Genomic DNA, 24,468 nt, shown 5'->3' on the forward strand with positions numbered 1-24,468 from the left:
GGAAAGATAAGAAGGGGCAGCCACATTAAGACAATGTCATAGCCATTTACAAAGTGTCTCCACCATGTTTCTGAGAGATCTCAGCTTTGCAACTCTATCAAAGCATTCTTTGCAAAAAGAGAAATTTTATTATCTGTAAATTAAAATTCAACTTTCTGATTATGATTTAGAATACATGAATCAAGTTACTGATAACTAATAGAATTTTTATCTCATCCCTTATGAAACTAGACATCATATTAAGTCATGTGTAAATATAAACACTGTCTAGTACCTACCTTACTTACACATATTTTATTCTCTCCTGGGTCTGTGTCTATAACTGTTTACATAGTGAAACATCTGTCAAGTACCAACATAGCTTTATCTCTTTTCTGGAAACTCTTCCTGAATTCTGTCTTCCTTTGGTCCTGTATTGGTCAATTACATCCTCTGCACTGTATTCCACTAGCATATACGTTTCTAAAAGCATTTCTACCAATCTGGTGATCAAGACTTTCTATTTTTTCTATCTGAGAGTAGCCTCTAATATAGAAATAAAGCATGAGTTTTATTCACTTATTTACTTTTGCTTACTGCTGTATGTTCCATGCTTTCCAATCAATAAATTCTTGGGTATGGAAAAAATTTCTATTGCCTAGAATTACTCTGACTTCTTTTGTATTCTGTCTATTGTTGCATGGTGTAGTTTCTGAAGTTAAATTTTATTTCTCTCAAATATCCCAAATATGATAGTAATTTTTACTCTCCATCTGATAATTATCAAATTGTGATGAACTTTGGAGAAGTAAAATATGGATGGATCTTAGAGGCATGTCAGAAATAAATAGTAAAGAATGGCCTTTGAAATTCAAAACTTCTTGCTCAATTAAAGGCTGTCCAATGGAGAAGTTCAAAGCTTCAAGTAGCCTGTTTTGAAAATAATGGAGCACCATTGATTTAGTTTGTGATGGTGGTCATTAGTAATGACCATAGATTGTCTCAGTTCTTATTGAGTCTACTTTTGTTATAGCAATTTCTTTCTTCTGTCACCTAGAACCTAGATGTGACATATCATTAGGCACTGCATTTGAAGCAGTGTAGTTCTCAGTGACTAAGCACATATAGCTCCATTATTATGTAATTATTATTTTTAATAATATATAGGTATATGTGCATATATATGTATATCTTTATTGGGAAGATTTTCCATTATATTAATTTCTTTCCAGTTACTTCATCAAGAATCTAACATTGAGCTAGTGATGCATTTATATAGCTTACTAGAAACTGGTTTGTTGGATGAGTGTATTTTTATGTACTGGGTAATCTCCATTCCCAAACCATGAAATATATAAATATTTTAATTCCCTTTTAACTAATTACTTAAGGATAACATAACTATTTTCTGTCAGGGAATTTATGCAGGCTACTACATAAACTGTCATACTCGTCATTGAAAGAGACAATAATTAATTGAAATAATGACAAGAATTGAAAAACACTTGAGTATTGGCTATTTTTGTCATTATGATCTTTCAGATACCACTGTTTGCAAGACATTATCTATAAACATACCTTCAATCACAACATTTGATAGAGTTATTCTTTCTGATGAGCCAATTTATTGATTTTGTCTGCTTATAACATCCCCAAAGTCAGATAATATGTCTTCCTCATCGTCATTTCTAAGTCTTCTGCACTGAGATAACTTTAGTACAGTCAGGGGCAGTGTCTGTTCTCAGGAAGATTATATGTCTCATGAAAGAATATCATATCTCTCTGAGCAATGCCCCTAGCTACACACATACACACACACATTCACACATAAACACACACAGTCACACACACAGTCACACACACAAGCAGGCAAAGCTACACTGATCATGTGATTTATTATTTGAAGTTTCCCCAAAAACCATGTGTCTTAAATATATCACACTGCATTTCTTCTCTGTGTTCCAAATCCTTAACCTTTCACTTTCCCCACGGACATATTTCCTTCCCACTGGAGAGTGGCAGGAAGTAGTTTGATTGTGTCTCTTGAGAATTGTCATGGACAGTTCTATCTCTAATTTTAGGTAAGTTCTAAGGTTTGAGAAGGAAATAAAGCAAATGCAAAATGGAGAAAAATCCACAATGAACTGTAATGAATGACATAATATTTGTATCTTGGACTATGTGGACAGTACATTATAAACTATAGTGAGATACACTATTGCAATTACTTCTTTAATCACTCTAAACTATTACCATAAGTTTAATAAAATTTCAGCAGTTAGCAAGAAGCCATCAAGAGTAATGAATAGACAGGATAACAAAGAAACAAGATAGAAATATATACCATATGTAACAATAATATATATGAAGTTTTGGAAATTGTTTATTAGTTCATTTGATATGGCTGGTGAAATATGTGTAATTAAGCTGTGTGGTAATGATTTTGTCTTTGATTTTGTCTTTAAGAACAGAGAACACTGATGTACTTCAAAACAGTATTTTCACCTCTTCTCTTGCCAAAAGAGTGAAGCAATTTTTTTCTTCTGGTATTTACTGTATGAATTGGTCTAGATCCTGGAGATAATAAAAGTCACAAAAATAATGGGATGCTCCATGAATTGGCCTTGAAGTAGTTTTTTAACCCCACATTTATACATACTGAAACCTTCAGAAATTCATTTTCCAGAGTCTTTGAATTCAGAATGTTTCACAACATTTCTTTTTTTGTGTGTGCTTCTATAAGCTGTAACTCTTTGTCAGCACCCCAGCTTCTCTAAAATTCAGGGCAGCAGATTGTTCTGTATTGTCATCTTCCTTCCTAATATGAGTTGTTTTGGTAAAGTTGTAGGAATATCATTTGTGATTACATGACAATGACATCTAAGTTCTGAACTGAAAACCACAACGCACTATGTGGAACTGAAAACCACAACTTACAATCATTCTTTTTCCTATGTAATCATTTTTTTAAAAAATTCTTTTAGTGTAAATGTGTTGTACAAAGAGGTTTCAGTGTGATATTTCTATATTTTAATGTACATTGAATTTACCCTCTATTTTAATATATTTTATTGTAAAGATACTGTACAGAGGGGTTACAGTTACATGAGTAAGGTAATGAGTACATTTCCTATCAAGCATTGTTACCTACTCCTTTGTTTTTCCCCTACCATCCTTCCTTGCTCACCTCCCTAACTCCCCCCTCTTCCCCCAGAAGTTGTAAAGTTCAATTTCAACATAGTGTCTTATACATCTCATTGTCCATTATGTTTCTTACTTCTCATGCCCCTTCCATTCAAACAAATTTTAGTGGGTTTCATTATACTATTTTTCTACGTAGATGTAGAATGTAATTTGATCATACTTATGCCCTTTGGTTTCCAATCTCCTCTTCTTCCACCTTAAACAGTACTAATTTTACAAACATGTCATTTTTCAAAAGTCTACACTCTGAGTGAAAATATATGATATTTGTCTTTCTGAGCTTGGGTTATCTCAGTTGCAATGATGATTTGTAGTTCTCAGTTGCAATGATGATTTCTAGTTCTATTCATTTTTCCATATGCTAACTAATTTTAGTTGCCTTTCTTGCTTAGTAGTCTTCATTGGTTTTATATATATACATACATACATGTATGCATGTATTTTTTTCTTCACTCATTGATCAGTTATTGAACACCTAGGCTAATAAAATAGTTTTGCTAGTATGAGTTGTGTTGAAATAAAACAGATGTTCAGGTATCTTTATTGTATACTAACTTTGGCTATATACTAAAGAATCATATTGCTGGCCTAATGTTTTGAGTGGGCTTCATACATATTTTCATTGTGGCTGCACTAATTTTCACTCCCACCAACAATGTATAAGAGGTCATTTTCCCTGCATCTTCACCAGGTTTTTTTTTAATGAAAAAATCCATTTGGAATGAATGAAATGGAATCTTAATGTCTTATTAGTTTTCATTTCCTTAATGGCTAAAAGTGTTGAACATTTCTTCATGTATTTACTTGCCACTTGTATTTCTCCTTTTTGACAGATATCCATTTGCTTGTTCATTTATTAAGTGGACTATTTCTCTTGTTTTTGGAAAACTTGTATAGTCTCAGTATTAATCCTTTATCTAATAAGTAACTTGAAAAGATTTCCACCCATTGTGTGGGATGTCTTCATTCTTGAAATTGTGGTTTTGATGTGAGAAACTTTTTTGTTTGATGCAATCCAACTTGTAAATTCCTGTTTACTTTCCTAAGAATAGGAGCACTATTTAGAAATATATTGCCTATAGCTATAACTTTTAGTATTTCCTCTGTGTTTTCCTATGCTATCTTCAAAATTTCAAGTTTTTTTTTTTTTGGGTCCAGTCATGGGGCCTGAACTCTAGGCCTGGGCACTGTCCCTCAGCTCTTCAGCTCAAGGCTAGCGCTCTACCACTTGAGCCACAACACCACTTCCGGCTTTTTTCTTTTTGCTTATGTGGTGCTGAGGAATCGAACCCAGGGCCTCAGGCATGCAAGGCAAGCACTCTACCACTAAGCCATCTTCCCAGCCCCCTAAAATTTCAAGTTTTAAATCAAGATTATGGATGATATTGTAGTTATGCCTGTAATCTCAACTAATCAAAATGAAGAGATCTCAGCTCCAGGCAAGCCGAAGAATATGTCTGAGAGAATCCATCTTATACCTGTTGGATGTGGTCTACTCATCTGTGATCAGGAAGAAAGATCATGGTCCGAAACCAGATCCAGGCAAAAACAAGAGATCATATAAGAAAAATAACTTTGAAATAGGAGCTGAGGTCATGGAAGTAATATAGTGCCTGCCCAGCAAAGGCAAGCTATTGAATTCAGAACCCTATTAATGGAAAAAAGTCTTTTTTTCCATTTTGAATTGATTTTGATAATTTTGGTGTCAGATGAGACATAGGTTTCCAGTTTCAATATTCTACATGTGACTATCCTGTTTTCTCAGTATCATTTGTTAAGAGGCTGTCTTTTCTCCATTTATATTTTAGGTTCCTTTTACAAAAACCTAGATGGTTATGTATTGATGGGCTTATTTCTGGGAGCATTCTACTCTATTCCATTCTATTGTCTGCAGGACTTTTTATGTGCCAGCGCCATGCTGTTGGTGTTACTATAATTTGGAAAAATTGAAGTCAGGTATTATAGTATGTCTAGCACTGTTCCAATTCCTTCACTATTGTACTTAGCTTTTGTACTTCCATTTGAGTTGTAAGGTTGATTTTTCTATTTCTGTGAATGTAGTTAGATAACATTTTTGATGGGAAATTTATTCAATCTCCAGATAGCTTTCAACAATACGGCTATTTTCACAATATTAATCCTGTGAATCCATGGTCATGGGCTGTTTTTCTTTTTCTCATGTCTTCTTCAATTTCTTCTTTTCAATGCTATAGAGTTTCTATTATATATTTTTCATCATTAGGTAAGTTTATTCCTGAAAAGTAATTTGAGGCTATTATATAAATGGGATTTTTCTGTTTCTTTTTCAGCTTATTGTTGGCATGTAAAAATTTTTAGTGATTTTTCACATGTTGATTTTGTATTTTACCACTTTGCCAGATTGTTTTTTAAGGAATCATATCTGAAAATTTTTAAGTGGAATTCAAAAGATCTTGCAGTCTTTTCATGATAAAGCCATATTTTCTCCAAATAGGTACCATTTTATTGTCTTCCAGAAGAAATGGAAACCCAGGTCTCTGTTTTTCTTTCCATCCCCAGAGATTTGTCTCCCTTTCCAGTACTCTGATTAGAAAGTGCCTGAGGAGAATTCCGGAAATGCCCATTTAACAAACAAAGTTAAACAGCATCTACCTGAAGATAATTTGAGCCAAGAGATTATAGAAGAATGATTGTGCTAATAAGCTGAACATGCATGGCTCCTCAATGGCCTATCCTGAAACTGTAGCCATGATTGAAATTTTCATCTATACCACAAATAGCCTTTAGAGCTGGATTTATCATTATCCTGGAAGGTATGGCATTCTTTCTAATAATAAGAGTAAACAAAGAACATTTATTTTTGAAAGCCGAGGAAATCTGGGGCAATCCCATTTTCAGTGATGAGAACCACAGTTTCCTCATTTTGGTTAACAAGAATGTGAGAAAGGGGAAGAGTGCTATCCTTAAGTCCTATTAGCAAATACCAGCCATTTATGGGACACACAAACCCATAAAGACAAACTTTGTGAGGATGAAGCTGAACAAGTTAAATGAAGCTAGTTATACATTGTGTTTCTTGCAGGAAATATTTAATTCTTTGGAAAGTATGATTCTTTCAGTGTTTATTTTAGAGGTCATTGCCTGAGAGTGCTCAGTGTTTTGGTCTTACCACTAAAATACTTGAACATGTAACCATCTCTGTCAATCTCTTTTGCTGTAATTCTTAAAGAATGATTATTCTCTACTCAAAACATGTAATGGTTTTGTGATCACAAAATTTCAACATGCAATTCATTACCCTGAGTTCCACAGAAAACTTAACACAAATTCTCTATACATGGGACTGTATAATAATTACCTTAGACCACATATAAGAAAGGTTCTTAGAAATGTTTATGTCCCAGTTAAGATAGTTGAGAGAAAATTTTAAATTTTCACTGCAAGATCTTTTTTTTTTTTAATTGTTATTGTGAAGGTGATGTACAGAGGGTTGTTACATAAACCAGGTACCATGTACAGTTGTTTTTGAAGAGTGTCACTCCTTCCCTTGCTTTCTCCATTTTTCCCTACCATCCCCACCCCATGTTATATAATTCATTTTCAACATAATGTTTAGTTTCACCATTACTGTCCTTCCTTTTGCTCTCTCCTAAACAGATGAACTTACATACAAGACAAAAGGTACAGAAAATAAAGATAGCAACAAAGGAGAAAAAAACCCAAAATAACAAAAACACTCTTGATTCCATTTTTTGGAGTTCATTTTGAGAATATCATTTTATATGATCATATGGACATAGCTATTGAGCCTTTGTGATCTTCTCCTAAGAATTCAGCAAAATACTTTTTTTAGGAGAGAAATTTTCAAACTTGAGTTAATGAATTGGCTGTAATTTGGAGGATCCTAAAATTGACCAGAGGTATAGATATTCATAACTACATATCTTAATCTTCTCTAGAAACTAGCCTAAAGTGCAGTTTATGTAATTGCACTGTAAGCTATTTTTTAATTCATAAAATTACCATAGACTAATCTATCCTATTAGGTGATTGAATTCATGTACTCTTGGACCAATACTGATTTATAGCATGTTGTTCACCAAGGGAAATAACTTTCTAATTGAGAATAATGAATTAGAATTTTCTGTAGAACAATATTTACAGAGTACCTATGACTAATACGGAGAGATCACAGAAGTTTCTCTCCATTTTATCACTGGTTTGATTTTGAGTAATTGATTGCTTCTTAGAAAAAATTAATTAGTCACATTTTACTGTTCCTGCTTAATATTCTATTTCATCATCTTGTGATTCTAACTATATGCACCTTCTCTCTCAAAGTCTTGCCTAGTCTGTGTTCTTTTTAAACGTATGTATTAGAGTTGTTGCCTAACCATCATACATTCATGATTTTAGTTATTATTTTTTCAGTGTGTTAGACTATTTCCCAGGATTCCAAATGAGGGAATATGTATGTAATATTAGATAATTTTTCATACACTTTACGTTTGTTTTAGTGTATGTCTCTAATGTATTTTGTATGCTTTATATCGACTGTTTTAATGGTATTCGTTTGTCTCTTCTCTGTAACAAGTAAATTTATCATTTCTTTTGTATTACATTATCTCTATATTTGGGTTTCTTTACTCACTCTAGTACTTAAAAGCCTATATTTTAGTTGGCTAATTTTATTTCTAACACTTTTGGCAACTGACTTTCTTCTCATAGGAAGAAAATAAGAATTGTCGAGAAAGATGAGTCACAACTAAGAAACGATGAAAGAGTTTAATTTCAGTTATCCAGCAGGTTTTATCTTACTGGGTTTTTCTGACCAGCCTCAACTGGAGATAGTTCTTCTCCTGGTCATTTCCATTATCTACATTCTGACACTGCTGGGGAACTCAATGATAATACTTGTGTCACTCTTGAATCCCAAACTCCACACACCCATGTATTTCTTCCTCTGCAATCTCTCCTTCCTGGACCTCTGCTTCACTACTAGCATTGTTCCACAGATGCTTTGGAACCTCAAGGGCCCTGAGAAGACCATTAGCTATGCTGGTTGTGTGACTCAGCTGTATATTACACTGGGGCTGGGCTCCACAGAGTGTGTCCTCCTGACTGTCATGGCCTATGATCGCTTCAATGCTATCTGCCAACCTCTCCATTATGGCATTATCATGCACCCCAAACGTCTCCAGCTACTAGCAGCTGTGGCCTGGATAAGTGGTTTTGTGGAATCCACAATCCAAACCAGTCTTGTTTTCCAGTTACGACTCTGTAGTCACCATAGGGTGGATGATTTCATGTGTGAAGAGCCTGCTCTGATAAAAATTGCCTGCATGGACACAACTTTCCTAGAAAATGAGCTTGCCATGGCTACTGTCCTCTATGTGGTTTTACCTCTGGGGCTTATTTTAGTCTCTTACGGCTGCATTGTTAGAAGTGTGCTAAGGATAAAATCCATTGAAGGCAGGAGAAAAGCATTTGGGACTTGTGGGTCTCACCTGATTGTCGTGGTTTTGTTTTATGGTACTATAATTTCTGTCTACATTCAACCTAAGAGTGAATACACACAAAATCATAGAAAATTCCTTACCCTTTTCTATACTGTAGTGACTCCCTCACTTAATCCTTTGATCTATACCTTGAGAAACAAAGAAGTTAAATGGGCAATAAAACAGTTGCTGTCCAAAGACTCAAGTTAGGGAAAAATATGAAACATACCCATTCAGTCTCTCAGACTTTAATATATCATATAATTATGTTTTCTCTTTTCATTTATTAGAAGCATTAGCAAATCTCCTAAATAAAAGTAGGTGGTAAATTGTCATCAATTATGTCTTGATGTTGGTTACCTAGATCTTTTTTAATGCTTCCTTCTGCAAATATTGTATAATATCTCTTTTCAGATACTTCATAAAATTCTATGAAGAAATAAATTTATTTAGGTACATGATTGTGCATATGTATAACACATTTATAAGTCTGAGGGTTATTTCTCCAGGGACTAATGATATGGCTGATGACACACAGGGCAAACCTACTTTCTCATCAGAACAGAAAATCATCTACCTCATGGAAGTACAGCTTGAACCATAACTGTGAAGCTTTAAGTTTATCTGATAATACTTCCTATTATTTGTTAGGTCTCACCTCTGATAGTCCCACAGGCAGTATGGTTTCTGTTCATAGCTTTTTAGATGTTATAAAGACCTAATAGAAAACCATTATCTAAAATTTTGCCTTATTTTGGGAGATGTTTGTTCATTTTAGCAAGATCACCTTGGGCTAAACACAAACAGACTCACAAAGCAGTGATTTTTTTTAAAAATCACTCTCACCACAGAAGAGGTTGTACAGAGAGATGAGCTAGCTGTGAGACTGGCTACTTACAGACAGGAAGATATTGCCAAGGTAATGTAGGCAAACTCTCTTAAGCATCTCTTGTCACCATATACTCACTCTCATTTCCTTTGATCAACCTTTAATCTCTAAACCCAGATTCTAAAACAAAATTCATAAACACAATTTGTGTTCTGCATGTTGATATTTATTCATCTGGTAATAAACTGTCCTTTCAATTACTTACATCCATGCCATTAGTGTATTAGGCAGTGTAGATTCTTCCAGTTGTGCCTATATTATATTTGTAGGGCATTCTTTGTGAGCAGCACCCACCTCCCTTGATGTGTATAATAAGAGCTTTGTGTGTGTGCACCTCTGTGGCCAATGAACAACTTCATGTTTTATAAAAGACTTAGCAAACATATGTTGTGTGTCTGTCTCCTTTCACTTGTGTCAATAGTTTTGGTGAACTACTGGAAGAACTTAGTTTATTTAGTGTAATTTATTGCAGTATTACACACATAAAGAACATAATTATTCTGTGTTCTACAGAAAGGAAAAAAATGTTAATAACACTTATACCAAGTAACAGAATATTATTAACAAAGTTAATGTTGAAAGGGATGATATTGATCAAGATGAAATGTATTCATAAACTGCTCTGAGGAAGGGTAACTCCTCTGTATAACTGCTTAAAGAAATATGTGTATGTTTGTGTATATAAAAGATTAACCTAGAGTGTAAAGTCTACCTTGTGCATCTTCAGATGCCCAATTGGTACTAGTGCCACTGCTACAGAAAAGGCATCAGCTACTGCTAGTTCTGATGCCATTCTTGCTGCTTCAAACTGTATCACTCTGCTGCTGCTACTACTCCTATCCTCTTTGTGTTACCTGTTCAGCCCACTCTACTGCTTCTGACTAGGATCAAAAGAAAGCAAAACAAAATCATTTAAGGGAAACCATTAATTGGGCTCAGTTTTGCAGGAGTCATCATAGGTAGGTATTTCCCTACCAGGAGGCAGCATAGACAGGGATATCTCTGCTGGCTGAAAAAGCAAGCTGAATATCCTCCTTATGCAGTAAGAAAAGGTGGGGAAAGGGTGGTGGCAAGGGGTCTTTGACCAAATATGGGAGGCTTCATGCAAATGAAGGACTGTGTTTACACCAATCATAGGCCTTCTTTTTGATATATTCACTAACCTTAGGCCTTCTGCTGGTCTATTAGGGAAAATGTTCGCCTTTGCCTTGGAAGAGAATAGACATTGGAATTGACAGGCTTGTGATGGCACCTTGTCCAGTATAGGCTCTTTTCAACATATGACTGGGACTATATCTTCTGAAGCTAAAACTGCATTTTGTCAGCAGACAGATGCAGTTGGTATGTAACTTGCTCAAGGTGACAGTGGAATACTCATTAGTATTCAGTTTCAGTAAACACATAAAATAGCTTTAGAATAACTAACTTGAACTCAGTGAGAATGTTAATTAGAGTACAGTTTCTGTGTAGAGTTCTTAGGGTAAGCAGTCAAATTTTTTTTCAATGTTTTGCTCAAATAACAAAAACTCATTTTTCTCTATTCTAAAGGCTTAAACTCTGAGATTGTTCTTTCACATACCTGAACTTTAAGATAGTAGGTCACCTTCCCTATGTCCTCCCTTGTTTTTCCCTCTGAACTTGTCTGTGTTTTAATTTCTTCATCTCAGAAGAATGCCAGTTATATTGAATGATGCCCACCTGAATGATCTTATTTTACTTTCATTAACTTCTTTTGTGCTGGTATTGGGGCTTTCTCCTTTAGTGTTTTCACTCAAGGCCGGTGCTTGACCCTTTGAGCCACAGGTCCACTTCTGGCTTCATTAAGGTGGATAATTGGAGATAAGAGTCTTAATGACTTTCTTGCCCAGGTATCAGCCTGCAGAGTACTTAGAATTATAGGTGTGAGCCATTGGTGCTGGGTCATATACTGTTGAGTCCAATAAACTTTAATGGATTCTAAAAATGTATCTGTTTGAGAAATTTACTTGAAGACAGAATACTCTTTTTTTGAGAGGGGAGCATCTGGTTGTGGGGCCTGAACTCTGGGCCTGGGTGCTGTCCCTCAGCTCTTCAGCTCAAGGCTAGCACTCTACCACTTGAGCCACAGCGCCACTTCTGGCTTTTTTCTTTTTGCTTATGTGGTGCTGAGGAATCGAACCCAGGGCCTCATGCATGCAAGGCAAGTGCTCTACCACTGAGCCACCTTCCCAGCCCCTTGAAGACAGAATACTCTTGTGCCAGCATTTTATGCAAAAAGAAGATATGGTTTTAGATTTTTATATCACACTTAAAAGATTGTCATTTTAAATATTACTTAGATGTTCGTTAAGAATATTGTTAGAAAAGGAGGAGGCTGCAATGCTTGGTAAGAAATGTACGCATTATCCTGCCCATGTAACTGTAACTCCTCTGTACAGTATGTTCACAAATAAAATTAAATAAAATTAAAAAAAAAGAATATTGTTAGATATAACTGAAAAGTTATTTTTTGCATATGATGATTCAAGTCAAAGGAGAAGCTTTCAAATGAAAACTAAATCAGATAAAATCAATCTCCAGAAGTAGAGAGAAATTTCAATGTCAAGATTATAACCACCTAGAAGAGGTATTTTCTAAGTACATTTGGCTCTGTTCAATACTCTTTTCATTCAGAAGTGGATACAAAAGTATAGAGCAGACCACAGATATCATGAAATGGAACATGGCCTCCTTGGTTCTGGAATCAGACAGCCTGGACGATTCATCATTCTACTTATGGAGACATGCTGGCTCATTATTGAGCAACAGTATTACCATGTCAAAGTAGAACTATCACATTATGAGAGATCAAAGTTCATACATGACAGATCAAGACAAAGGTAGAACTTGTAGTTTTCTAAGAACTGTCATAATGATACTACATTTGAAATAGTGCATAGGTCAGCTATTGACACTGTATCTCTCCTAGAACTAGATGTTCACATTCAAAATTATGCATTTTTAAGTTCTTAGGGCTGCTGGATTATGCAGTAAATATGCTAATTTCTCTTGAGGCAAGTTGTCGAGCATTCCCCAAATATGTATGCACATATGTAAATTGTATTAAAATCTTATAAATGATTTGTTTTAATTATTAATAAAATTTCTTCACCCATCTTTGCATTTTCATATTAATTTTTTTCTTTGAAAATATTTTTATGGTAACTTGATGAGAATTTATGACACTTTTGTTTGAAAGTTCTAGAGTAAATAGTTCTAAAATTAAAGTTTGGTTAGGGATTATCAATACATTTTTAAGTACCCAAATTCACACTTGAAAACTTATCACTCTGAAATATGTACCCATAAATTCAATTCAGAAAATTTAAAACACATTTACAGAATGAAACACTGTGCTTCATAGAGTTATTAGAAAAGTAAGAGACAAATAGAACAGATAAGTATGGAAGTCAGAGCCCTCAGATACAAAATATGTCTAAGAATATGAATTAAGAATTTGACAAATTTCTGACATATTGGTAAATTATAAATCTGGTAAGTTTGAAGTTAATCTCAGCAGCATGTAAACAATTTTCTGTATTGTTAGACTCAGATATTTAGTCGATAGCTTCCTTCAAGAATTTGCAATCAACATAACACTGAGTCGAGAAACTTCTAAAATCCCAATGAGTTATTAAAGAACCACATCGCAGGACAGATGAAAGACTACACAGCATTTTCTTGGTTTCTTTACTTGGCTGAACACTTTTCTGAAGTACACATTTTCCAGGCTCTCTGTTACTATCCATGGGACAAAACTTCCCTCTTTCCCAGAGTTCTCCGCAGGGCTGCCTTCACTTCCTTGTTCCGCAAACTATAAATTATGGGATTCAGCATGGACGTCACCACCGTGTAGAAGAGAGCGAGGAGTTTATCGGTTCCAGGTGAGTGACTAGCCTTGGGCCTCAAGTAGGTGACTGTCCCTGAGCCATAGAATAGGGTTACTACGAGTAGGTGGGAGGAACAGGTGGAGAGAGCTTTGTGGCGGCCCTCAGGTGAGGGCATGACCAGCACTGCAGCCAGAATCCTCACATAGGAAGCAAGGATCAACACAAATGGGCTGGAAATGCAAAGGACAGCGACCACAAAGACAGCAGCTTCATTGTGGGATGTGTCTCCACAGGCCAGCGCCAGGATAGGGGGCAGGTCACAGAAGAAATGGTCAATCTCACAGGGGCCACAGAAGTCCAAGGAGAAAATATAATTGGTCTGGCCCAAGCCTACCATAAATCCCACCCCCCAAGAAACTACTGCCAAATAGGCGCACACCCCACGACTCATCCGTGTGGCATAGTGGAGTGGGGAGCAGATGGCCATGTAGCGGTCGAAAGCCATGGCCGCCAAAAGGCAGCACTCACTGATAGCAAAGAAGGTAAAGAAGAACATCTGAGTGGCACAGCCCTCCCGAGAGATTCCCCGAGCCTCACTCACGAGGCTCTGCAGCATCTTGGGAATGACAGAGCACGTGTAGCCGATCTCCAGGAGAGACAGGTTGGCCAGGAAGAAGTACATGGGGGTGTGCAGCGCTGGGTTGGTGCAGATGGCAAGCGCTATGAGCGCATTGCCCGTCAGGGATGCTAGGAACATGAGGAGGATGAGGGTGAAGAGAAGGAAACATTGTTCTGCGACCTCGGAGAATTTGGCAAATACAAAACGTTTGACAGACAAGCTGTTTTCCTGCCACAGGGAGCAATTGAGGCTCATCTCCTGGAAAAGAGAAGAGCAAAGTCATATTAAGGATTCTTAAATTAGAGGAAAATAAATATTAGTCAAAATCACGTTGCTCATCCTCTCCACCTCCATGTCACCCTGCTTCCATCTGCCCCACCTGATTTCCCTCTTTCTGCCTAGTATTTCCACAAGACCATAGTGGTTACAGGGGAGCTACTCCATTTCCCCTTCAGCCAGGCTGAAGGAGACTTGGCAGCCCTTCTCAGGATTTTCTCCCAAGTAAAGCCTGTTACTCTGTTGAATTTCACCCTTTCTGTTCTGTTTCTTTTCTTGCACTATCAGTGAGAGAAATTTCAGACCTATATTTCTAAAACAAACCGTTCTGAAATCCGCACTTACTTCACACATCTTCAAATGAAATCCTACGGTATTTTTGAGATGTTCAGTGATTTTTCTGAAATGTATGTGCATAAATGTATGTGCATGTATTGCCATTTCTATACAAGAAATGGAAAAGTGATCATTTAATCTAAATTCTCCCTTCATGCCTTCCTTTAATCAGTTGCCAAATCCCCCAACTAAAGATTCTCTCATACTTGTTTATTTCTCTTCACTTCCTTGGCCCCTTTCTTGCTTCCCTTGGCATTTCTTCAACAAGCATTGAGCCCAGAGCATTTCACACTTATTGTTACTGGTATTGGCATTCTCCAAGGGGAAAAAAATCCCTTTCTCCCCAAATGAGATTTATACTTTACTGACTGATTTATTCACAATTTCATGATTTAAGCTATCATCAAACTGTAAGTGGAGGACATCAGTGGAAAACATTAGAATAAAAAGCCAGGGGAAAATTCCACAAAAGACATTTATTTCCTGATTTTTTAATGAAATGTTTATTTTCAAACAACTGAAGAAAATAATGCAGCATACTCTTAGATATTATAATCTGAAGCATTTGCTGTGTTTATTATCAGGAAACCAAATATGTAATAATGATCTCAAAAATTCTGCTACAGTAGTCATATTTTATGTACATTTGTATGGAAAAATTCATAGCTATCATTGACCATTACTTTCACAGTTTACCAGGAATTATTTCATGATGATGTAATAGTTAGCTGAGTGCTGCTTTAAAATAGTCCAGCAGAATTTGGTTTATAATGGGGTATCTCCATTTTCCAATCATAAGCTATACATTAGTTCCCTATGAAATAATTTGTGTAAGGCAATTCTCAGCTTTTATCTGGAATGGGAACTGAACATCTTAAACTGTTGTTCTACTTTTGGAGGAGACAATAACTAATTAAAATAACTGCAAGAATTGGAAAACGCTTTGAAGACCATCAGCCGTCCATTTTTACACATAAATATGCTGTCTCCCAAAGCCATGCTAAGATATCTGCCATGACACATACCTTTAATCTTGAGATTTGAAGGGGAGAAAGAGAAAGTTACTTTTTCAGATGAGCTACTCCAAGACTTTCTGACATCCCACGGATCAAAGGCTGTAAGACTCTCCCTTGCTTTATCTCTAAGACTTGACCGAGAAGTCTTTCTTGTAGTTCAGGATCATGTGTCATCTCAGGAAGATGAGATCTTCACAAGAGCCTCTCCTGGCAATATCTTCAACTTCATACACACACACACACACACACACACACACACACACACACACACACGTGCACACACACAATGGAGAGACAAAGAAGGAAAGAGAAAGAGAGGGGGAAAGAGAGAGACCTACAGAATCTATACTGGTCACATGATGGTGTATTTGAGCTTTCCTCTTTACTGAGAAACAATGGTATATAAGTACATCTCACTGCAATTCTCCTCTGTCTTTCCTTTTGTTTCACTCTCCCTTAGGGACTTGTAATTCCTTCTCACTGGAGAGTGTCAGAAAGCAGTTTGATTCTCCCTCTTGAGAGTCCTTCTGGACTGCTCTATCTCTATTTGGAGGAAAATGCCAAACTTTGAGAAGCCAAAAAGTAAATGTAAAATGGAGGAAAACTAATATTGAATCTACTGGCATATTAATGGAAATCATTATCATAGAATGTGTATACAATGTGATATGAACTATGACAAATTATACTAATACAACAAATTATTATTTTTAATATATTTTATTGTTATTGTAGAGATGATACACAGGGAGGTGTCAGTTACATGAGTCAGGCAATGAGTACTTCTTTTTGAACCATGTCTCCCTCTTCCCTCACTCTCTTCCAGTAAATTCTTTAACCTATGTCAACTATTAATTTTAATGAATGTGTCCCTTTTAGGTAATTATCAAAAATAGTTTTGAAAACTACATAAGCAATTTTTACTTTATATGGTATTTATAAAATTAACATTCTGATTATTATACAAGATTTACATGAATAAATTATAGTAGATTTCTTGGGGAAAACTGGGAATGTACAGGACACATAGTATTCAGTACTGTATTGTCGATGTTTGATTCATTTTTCCATCAACACCCTCTACAACCGGTAAAGCTGTGCCACCTTCCAACATATCTAAGATGTTCATTTTGTCAACTGAACATAGCACAAAATGAGCCCTCTGTTAGGATTGGAAAGATTGGCATTTGCCTTGTTTGGGGGTACCATTTGCTTTTTGGAAGAAACATTTTCTCTCTTCTGGTTAGGGAAATACCCAATAGATGACCAATGATTTAGATACAACTGATGAAAGCATGAGGCTGTGCAATGCACATGTGAGAATTTAAGCTTCTTTTGAATTCATTTGGATTTTTAATGCATTTTTTAAACCAAGCTTGGTCAAAACCATATGTATTAAATCCACAAATAAAGCAGTCATATACTATAATCCCCTAAACCCACATAACTTTGACAAAGTTTCTGTTTTTTTGCTATCAATAATAACTATAATATAATTGGGAATTAATAATATTAGGATAGCCACAGAGCAGGATAAGATACTGATTGCTGGCTAAATATGGTGGTGCCTGTCTGTCATCTTAGCTACCTACGAGGCATAGATTGGGATTCTACTATGTGTATGAGTCAAGCAGAAAAGGTCAGATAATGTAATGTTAGGAAAATAAACCCTTAGATATGTATTTAAATGGTTTTTTTTCATGCATTTGTTTTTAACGCATTTATAAGATTATTTCTTTGTTGCTTTGTATGTCCCTCCCCCACAGTATAACCCCTGCTTTCACTGTATTTGATGTTGGTATAATTTGTGGAGGAGAAGGGGAAAAACAAGTCGTTTAAGGATACAGGCGGACCCATTGCAACAATGAGAAGTACAAGTTGTCATGTCAAAAACGAACTTTACAACTTTGGTGGGTGGGGGGAGGATTTGTTGGGGGTGTGGGGGGAGGTTGGGAAGGGATGTGAAGGGTAAACAAAGGAGACGACTGCAATGCTTGATAAGAAATGTACTCATTATCTTGCCCATGTAATTGTAACCCCTCTGTATAGTATGTTCACAATAAAAAAAAAATAAATAAAAATAAAAAAAAGATTAACCTGGTCGAAAGCTAATGACTTAACAAACATTCCAGGTATGGTAGGCCACACAACCACGGTTTGACTTTTGTTTTTCTCTTGGTTAATATTTTTATTGTATTCATATATTGTTTTTGTATTTCCTTTAGTTCTTTCTCCATGTTCTGTTTAGCTTTTGGAGCATATGGATAACATTGGAAGAAATTTTCTAGGACTCTACATTTGGGTTTCTTCTAAGACAGTTTATACTTAAATGAACCATGTAATTTCCTTATTTTTATAAAGCTTGTATTTTTTTCAGGGGTGAAAATTAGGTATTTTGTATTATTATGTGTTAGTTATGGAACTCAAATTCTTTCCTTACAAGGTCTGTGTGTGTGTGCGTGTGTGCGTGTGTATGTGTGTGTATGTGTGTGTGTGTGTGTGTGTGTGTGTGTGTTTTAAATTCCAATAGCAGAGTTCAAAGATGGGGCTCTTCCTCTCTTGCTCCCAGCAGGTACTTACCACTTAAGCCATGTCTCCAGTTGGATGGAGTCTCATGTACTTCTCTGGAAGGCTGACTTTTAACCTTCATTTTAACTTTCAGGTCTCTCAGCCTCCTGAGTAGCAAGGTGATTGAAGCATAGCTCTTTAAATTTTCTTATTTGCTCTTTGTTTCATCTCTTTCCTACCCTGTATGAAACCATTAGCTTCTCTTTTTTTCTTTCTCTTGGTTACTTTACCCAAATGCATATTGCATTATAATTTTTATTACAAAAAGAAACCTATTGTAAAGCTGGGCACTGATGGCTCACACCTATAAACTTAGCTACTCAGGAGGCTAAGGTCAAAGGATCGCAGTTCAAAGCCAGCCTGGACAGAAAAGTCTGTGAGACCTTTATCTCCAATGAACCATTAGAAAACCAGAAGTGGCTCAGAGTAGTAGGAGCTTTAGCCTTGAGCAAAGAGCACAGGGACAATACCTAGGCCCTCAATTCAAGCCTATGACTGACAAAAGAAAGAAACAGAGAGAGAGAGAGAAACCTAATGTAGATATTTTTATACTTTTCTCTTTTCATTTGAGGTAGACTAGAAAGAAATTAGTTTCTCTAAAATCAAAAGTTCCTATAAGAAAATGGCAAAACAGTGACTTAAATTAGCTTAAAAGACATGAAATACTCAACTTGTAATTTTTAATAGCCACAAAGTAAAAAGTGCAACAAATGAGTAAATAGATGAACAAAATGTAATAATAAAACATTTTTATCAAATATGAATTCATAAATGGAAGAACAACGATTGTTCTAGATTGTAAGCCCCAATATAGTAATAATAACGCAAACTTAAGTGGTCTACTGTTTGAAAAGAAACAAGTAGGGCTGGGAAGATAGCTCAGTGGTAGAGCGCTTGCCTTGCATGCCTGAGGCCCTGGGTTTGATTCCTCAGCACCACATAAGCAAAAAGAAAAAAGCCGGAAGTGGCGTTGTGGCTTAAGTGGTAGAGCGCTAGCCTTGAGCTGAAGAGCTGAGGGACAGCGCCCAGGCCCAGAGTTCAGGCCCCACGACCGGACCCAAAAAAAAAAAAAAAAAAAAAAGAAACAAGCATTTTCAGGATAGATTAAAACCTAACAAGACAAATGCTGTCTATATCTAAAGGATTAAAAAAGACTGCACATGATTAGTATATAAAACATAACTGACACAGTCATCTTAAAATCGTACAATTAATTTAAGAAATGTACTCATTACCTTACTTATGTAACTGAAACCCCTCTGCATATTATCTTGACAATAAATTTTTTAAAAAATCATACCAATCAGGTATTATATGAAAACTGTTATTAGGAGCAGGGAGAACCACTTCATTATGGTAAAAATTTTAGTCAACTAGGAATTCACAATAATACTGAATTAGAGTTTCATAAAACTTAACTTTAAAAGGTGAATCAAAATATGACAAATACTAAAAGGGGATTGATAAACCCATAGTCATAATTAAGTGAGTAATTACTGGAAAATTCCTGTAAACACAATGAATAAACAAATGCCAAAAGAAATAGCATAATTAACAAAAATTACCTAACCTAAGGGCAACATGGACACCACCAAAGATATACAAAATTTTTTCAAGCACACAGAACACTTAAAAAATTTGTTCATGAACTGAATAATAAAGCCAATATGAATGCACTTTGAGGGTGCATTTAAGATCAAGTTGCATTTTATTCATAAACTGCTTTGTTGAATGGCAACTTCTTTATAAAACTACTTAAAGATAATAATTATATACAAGATCAAAACTATAGTTTGATATATCAAAATGAAATCAAGCTAGAAATCAATATATATATATATATATATATATATATAAATGGATAAGGCTTTTTTAATACATTTGTAATGTCATATAATCAGAGAGAAGTAGTAACAGAAGAATGGAGGTCAATATGAATTATTATCCACATCTTGCCAAATGTTTCATCTATTTCCTGCCATCAAATTTTGTTAAAATTAAAAACAAAGAACTCTTAGAATATTATCAATGAAGTCATACTCAATTTAAAGACAAATTAACAATATTCTCCATATAATCTAACAACATTAGGTTTTTCTGACTTAATATTGCTTTATACTTTTGTTTCACTCAAAACAGAATACAAACTTCATGATCACATTTTGTCAGGTCTTCTTTCTTTAAACCTTTAGATACTGAAATATGACCAACGTGTTTCATGCTACTCTTAACATGTAATGGGTCAGCATGTATTTTCTATAACAAAGAGTAAGTATTTGACACTTTTTGCATGGTGGTCCGAACAATCTTTGTAATTTTTCTGAAATGGGTAAATTCTGCTTTATTCAAAGTATGAAAATAACCATATAGAATATATAGTTGAGTTTTTGGTGTTTCCCATTGAAATTTTATTTATGCAAGCAACATGGCAGAATAGGTCCATTATGTGATTTACAAATGAACTCTTATTTTATAGTACCACTTGTTGAAAGATAACTTGAGGAAATTAATCAGATATGTGATTTTATGATTTGATATAAAAATTAGCCCTCAGAATCGTAACATTGGTAAATTCCCCTTTTTCAACTTTCTCAATTGATATACATTGCTAACTTTTAAGTCCAGGACTACCTGAGTCTCATAGTCTGATAATTCATTACTATTGAACTAAAAAGAATCCTGCCATTCTGGGTTCTAGAAACAGGTAGCATGGACTGAATACTGATACATCATTCACTTGTGGGGACATCCTGATCTATTAGTGATCATCGGTACCATGACGTGATAGCAGAACTCTCAGTGATCCTAACAATGACAGATAGACTTGAGTAATGGTAGAACCGGCACGTTCCAGTGTTTGTTATAATGGTACTCTTATACAAGTAATTATTAATGCCGCGTAAATCGAATGTTAACATATTACTCCCTGAAAACTAGATTGAATCTAAAAGCAATCTAGGTCTTGAGGTTTAGGTTGTAAAGATTCCCATTTCCTTTAATAGTAAGTTGTTGGATAGTCTCCATATTTGCTGATAAATATATAGTTGGGTAAATTCTTCACGTTCCAGAAAATCTTAAAAATGATTTCTATATGTAGAATGATACCTAAGTTTTCTTCTTCCACCTTTACATTCCGATGTTATTTCTTTCTTTAAAAACATTTCATGAGGGCTTGAGAAAAATTGCTGCTACTTTCATTTTAATAGTTTGCAGTTCTGAAATGAAAGGATTTGGGTCTTTAAAACCAGTTTCTTGCCCAGAGTTCTCCGCAGGGCTGCCTTCACTTCCTTATTCCGCAAACTATAGATGATGGGATTTAGCATGGACGTCACCGCTGTGTAGAAGAGGGCGAGGAGTTTATCAATTCCTGGTGAGTGACTAGCCTTGGGCCTCAAGTAGGTGACTGATGCTGAGCCAAACAAAAGTGTTACCACCAGTAGGTGGGAGGAACAGGTGGAGAGAGCTTTGTGGCGGCCCTCAGGTGAGGGCATGACCAGCACTGCAGCCAGAATCCTCGCATAGGAAGCAAGGATCAACACAAATGGGCTGGAAATGCAAAGGACTGCCGCCACAAACATGGCCACCTCGTTGTGGGATGTGTCTCCACAGGCCAGCGCCAGGATAGGGGGGAGGTCACAGAAGAAATGGTCAATCTCACAGGGGCCACAGAAGTCCAAGGAGAAAATATAATTGGTCTGGCCCAAGCCCACTATGCATCCCATCCCCCAAGAAACCATCGCCAAGTGGGCACACACCCCACGACTCATCCGTGTGGCATAGTGGAGTGGGGAGCAGATGGCCATGTAGCGGTCGAAAGCCATGGCCGCCAAAAGGCAGCACTCAGTGATACCGAAGAAGGTAAAGAAGAACATCTGAGTGGCACAGCCCTCCCGAGAGATTCCCCGAGCCTCACTCACGAGGCTCTGCAGCATCTTGGGAATGACAGAGCACGTGTAGCCGATCTCCAGGAGAGACAGGTTGGCCAGGAAGAAGTACATGGGGGTGTGCAGCGCTGGGTTGGTGCAGATGGCAAGCGCTATGAGCGCATTGCCCGTCAGGGATGCTAGGAACATGAGGAGGATGAGGGTGAAGAGAAGGAAACATTGTTCTGTGACCTCGGAGAATTTGGCAAATGTGAAACGTTTGACAGACAAGCTGTTTTCCTGCCACAGGGAGCAATTGAGGCTCATCTCCTGGAATAGAGAGGAGCAAAGTCATGTGAAGTGTTTTCTCACATGAGGACCATTTGCTCCTTTTAGTTCCTGAGTTAAATCAAAGAGGGAGATTTCTTACAATTTCAAACTTCACCAACTTCAGATATCACTACTTATCCTCATATTTTAACATCAGATCACGTTCTATGTTTTGTATATTCACTGATGTTTCAAAATTGTACTTTTTTTCTATGCACAAAATAGGAAAATCATTTTACCTCCATTCTTCCTTCATGCCTTCCTGACGTTAGTTATCAAATAGTTCCAATGAAATAGTTACTCATACCTGATCATGTCTTTCCATTTCCTTTGCTCCTCATTTGCTTTCGCTCAGCACTTCAACAACCTTGAGCCTAGAGAAATTTGCACTTACCATTGTATGTATTGGGATTCTCCAATGAACAGAACGTTTCTCTTCTCAAATGAGAGTTATAGTACAGCAATTATATATTTTACATAATTTTATGATTTAAATGATCACTAAGTAGTAAATGGAGGATATAACTTGACTTGTGTCAGGGTCAAAAAAGAAGAATCAGGAATGTTTTCTAGACAGGAGGAAAAGATACTCTGTAAGTTGAACATGCAAAGACAGCTCAGTAGGTAAGCAACTGTGGTAGCAAATGTCCAGCTCCATTGGAGGAATACATGCAAAAATAAAATAAGATAAATAAGCAAAGAACATCCTAAAATATGGGAAAATGCCAGAACATGAAGAATATTTTGAAATAAGGTAAAGTTTGCAATGATCTGATTCAGAAATGATTATGAGTCATAGATATAAAATAAACCCTCAGTGCAGTGTTTGTCTCAAAATTAAATATTATTATGTCATCATTATTTCTAAAAGTTTTAATAGTAGACATAATTTCTATGATTATCTGTTACTTTCTACAGTTTCCCAATTGTCACTTCATCAGGATGTAATATTTAGCTGAGATATACTTCAAAACAGCCCAGCAGAATTTGTTTTATCATTTGGCTAGATTACCATATACTAGATAATGTGGGCATCTATATTACCCAACAGTAAGCTATACATTAATTTCTTATGAAATAATTCATGTAGAGCAATTTTCAGCTTTTTTTTCTCCTCAAATGGAAACTGAGATCTGAGGAAATAGCTATCTTTGGAGAGGGAGACAATTTGTAATTTACATACTGACAAAAACTAGAAAATACTTTGAGTATCATCAGCCATCATTTTCATACATTAATTAATATCAGCTGTGACACTTATCCTTAATCTTAACATTTGATGGGAAGAAGATGATTAGTGCTTTGGATGAACCTCTTCCTAATTTTCTGTGTCGTCTCTTCATAGAATCCTACATTTAAAAAATGCAAGGCTCTCTCTCATTGTCTCTAGGACTGAGCAAGGAGAAGTCTTTGTCTTTGTTGTAGTCAGGGCTCATATGTGATTTCAAGAAGGCTGTGTACCTCATAAGAGAGAGTCACAGCTCTTCGAGCTACACACACAACACACACACACATGCACACAGACACACACAGAGACAGAGAGCCAGAAACAGAGACAAAGACAGAGAGCTTACAAAGCTACACTGAGCATATGATAACACAGATGAACTTTCCTCTTTACTAAGAAACAATGGTATATAAATATATTACAATGCAATTCTCTTCTGTCTTCCATATCCTATCTTCTCACTTTTCCCAAGGGACTTATAATTTCTTCTCACTAGAGAGTGTTATGAAATGTTTTTTGATTCTACCTCTTGAGAGTTGTTCTGGACATGTATCTGTTTGAAGGTAAAGGCTAATATCTGAGAAGCTTAAGAAGTACATGTGAAAGGGAGAGAAATCAACAGTTGAATGTGACAAATGACATATTAATGGAAATTACTATCATAGACTGTATACTGTCTGCGATATGAACTGTGTATCACTGTACTGTGATATGAACTTAGTGAAATTATACTGTTGCCATCAATTCTTTAATTTTTTAAAAATGATCTTTTATTAATTGTACAAAGGAGGTGCCATTTAATAAAGCAGTTTATGAATACAATGTATCTTGATCA

The 24,468-nt window shown here is 35.9% G+C and overlaps 3 protein-coding genes across 3 annotated transcripts; 1 reads left to right on the forward strand and 2 right to left on the reverse strand.

Moving 5' to 3' along the window:
- Positions 1-7,937: 7,937 nt before the first annotated feature.
- On the forward strand, positions 7,938-8,870 carry LOC122111395 (putative olfactory receptor 2B8). Its single transcript, XM_042684208.1, has one exon. The coding sequence runs from the start codon at positions 7,938-7,940 to the stop codon at positions 8,868-8,870; it is 933 nt and encodes a 310-aa protein (XP_042540142.1).
- A 4,438-nt stretch (positions 8,871-13,308) lies between these two features.
- On the reverse strand, positions 13,309-14,274 carry LOC122111208 (olfactory receptor 10C1-like). The gene has a single exon (XM_042683935.1). The coding sequence runs from the start codon at positions 14,269-14,271 to the stop codon at positions 13,309-13,311; it is 963 nt and encodes a 320-aa protein (XP_042539869.1). The 5' UTR covers positions 14,272-14,274.
- A 7,132-nt stretch (positions 14,275-21,406) lies between these two features.
- Positions 21,407-22,405, reverse strand: LOC122111209 (olfactory receptor 10C1-like). Its single transcript, XM_042683936.1, has one exon. It carries the CDS (start codon positions 22,400-22,402, stop codon positions 21,407-21,409), a length of 996 nt encoding a protein of 331 aa, XP_042539870.1. The 5' UTR covers positions 22,403-22,405.
- Between the last annotated feature and the right edge of the window lie 2,063 nt (positions 22,406-24,468).

The sequence above is a fragment of the Dipodomys spectabilis genome, unplaced genomic scaffold (assembly GCF_019054845.1).
Source record: "Dipodomys spectabilis isolate Male_0828 unplaced genomic scaffold, ASM1905484v1 ptg000085l, whole genome shotgun sequence".
Taxonomy (NCBI): Eukaryota; Metazoa; Chordata; class Mammalia; order Rodentia; family Heteromyidae; genus Dipodomys; species Dipodomys spectabilis.

Excerpts from the sequence above, each read along its gene's own strand:
- LOC122111395 (XM_042684208.1), top strand. The coding sequence starts at position 7,938 with ATGAAAGAGTTTAATTTCAGTTATCCAGCAGGTTTTATCTTACTGGGT.
- LOC122111208 (XM_042683935.1), bottom strand. The coding sequence starts at position 14,271 with ATGAGCCTCAATTGCTCCCTGTGGCAGGAAAACAGCTTGTCTGTCAAA.
- LOC122111209 (XM_042683936.1), bottom strand. The coding sequence starts at position 22,402 with ATGAGCCTCAATTGCTCCCTGTGGCAGGAAAACAGCTTGTCTGTCAAA.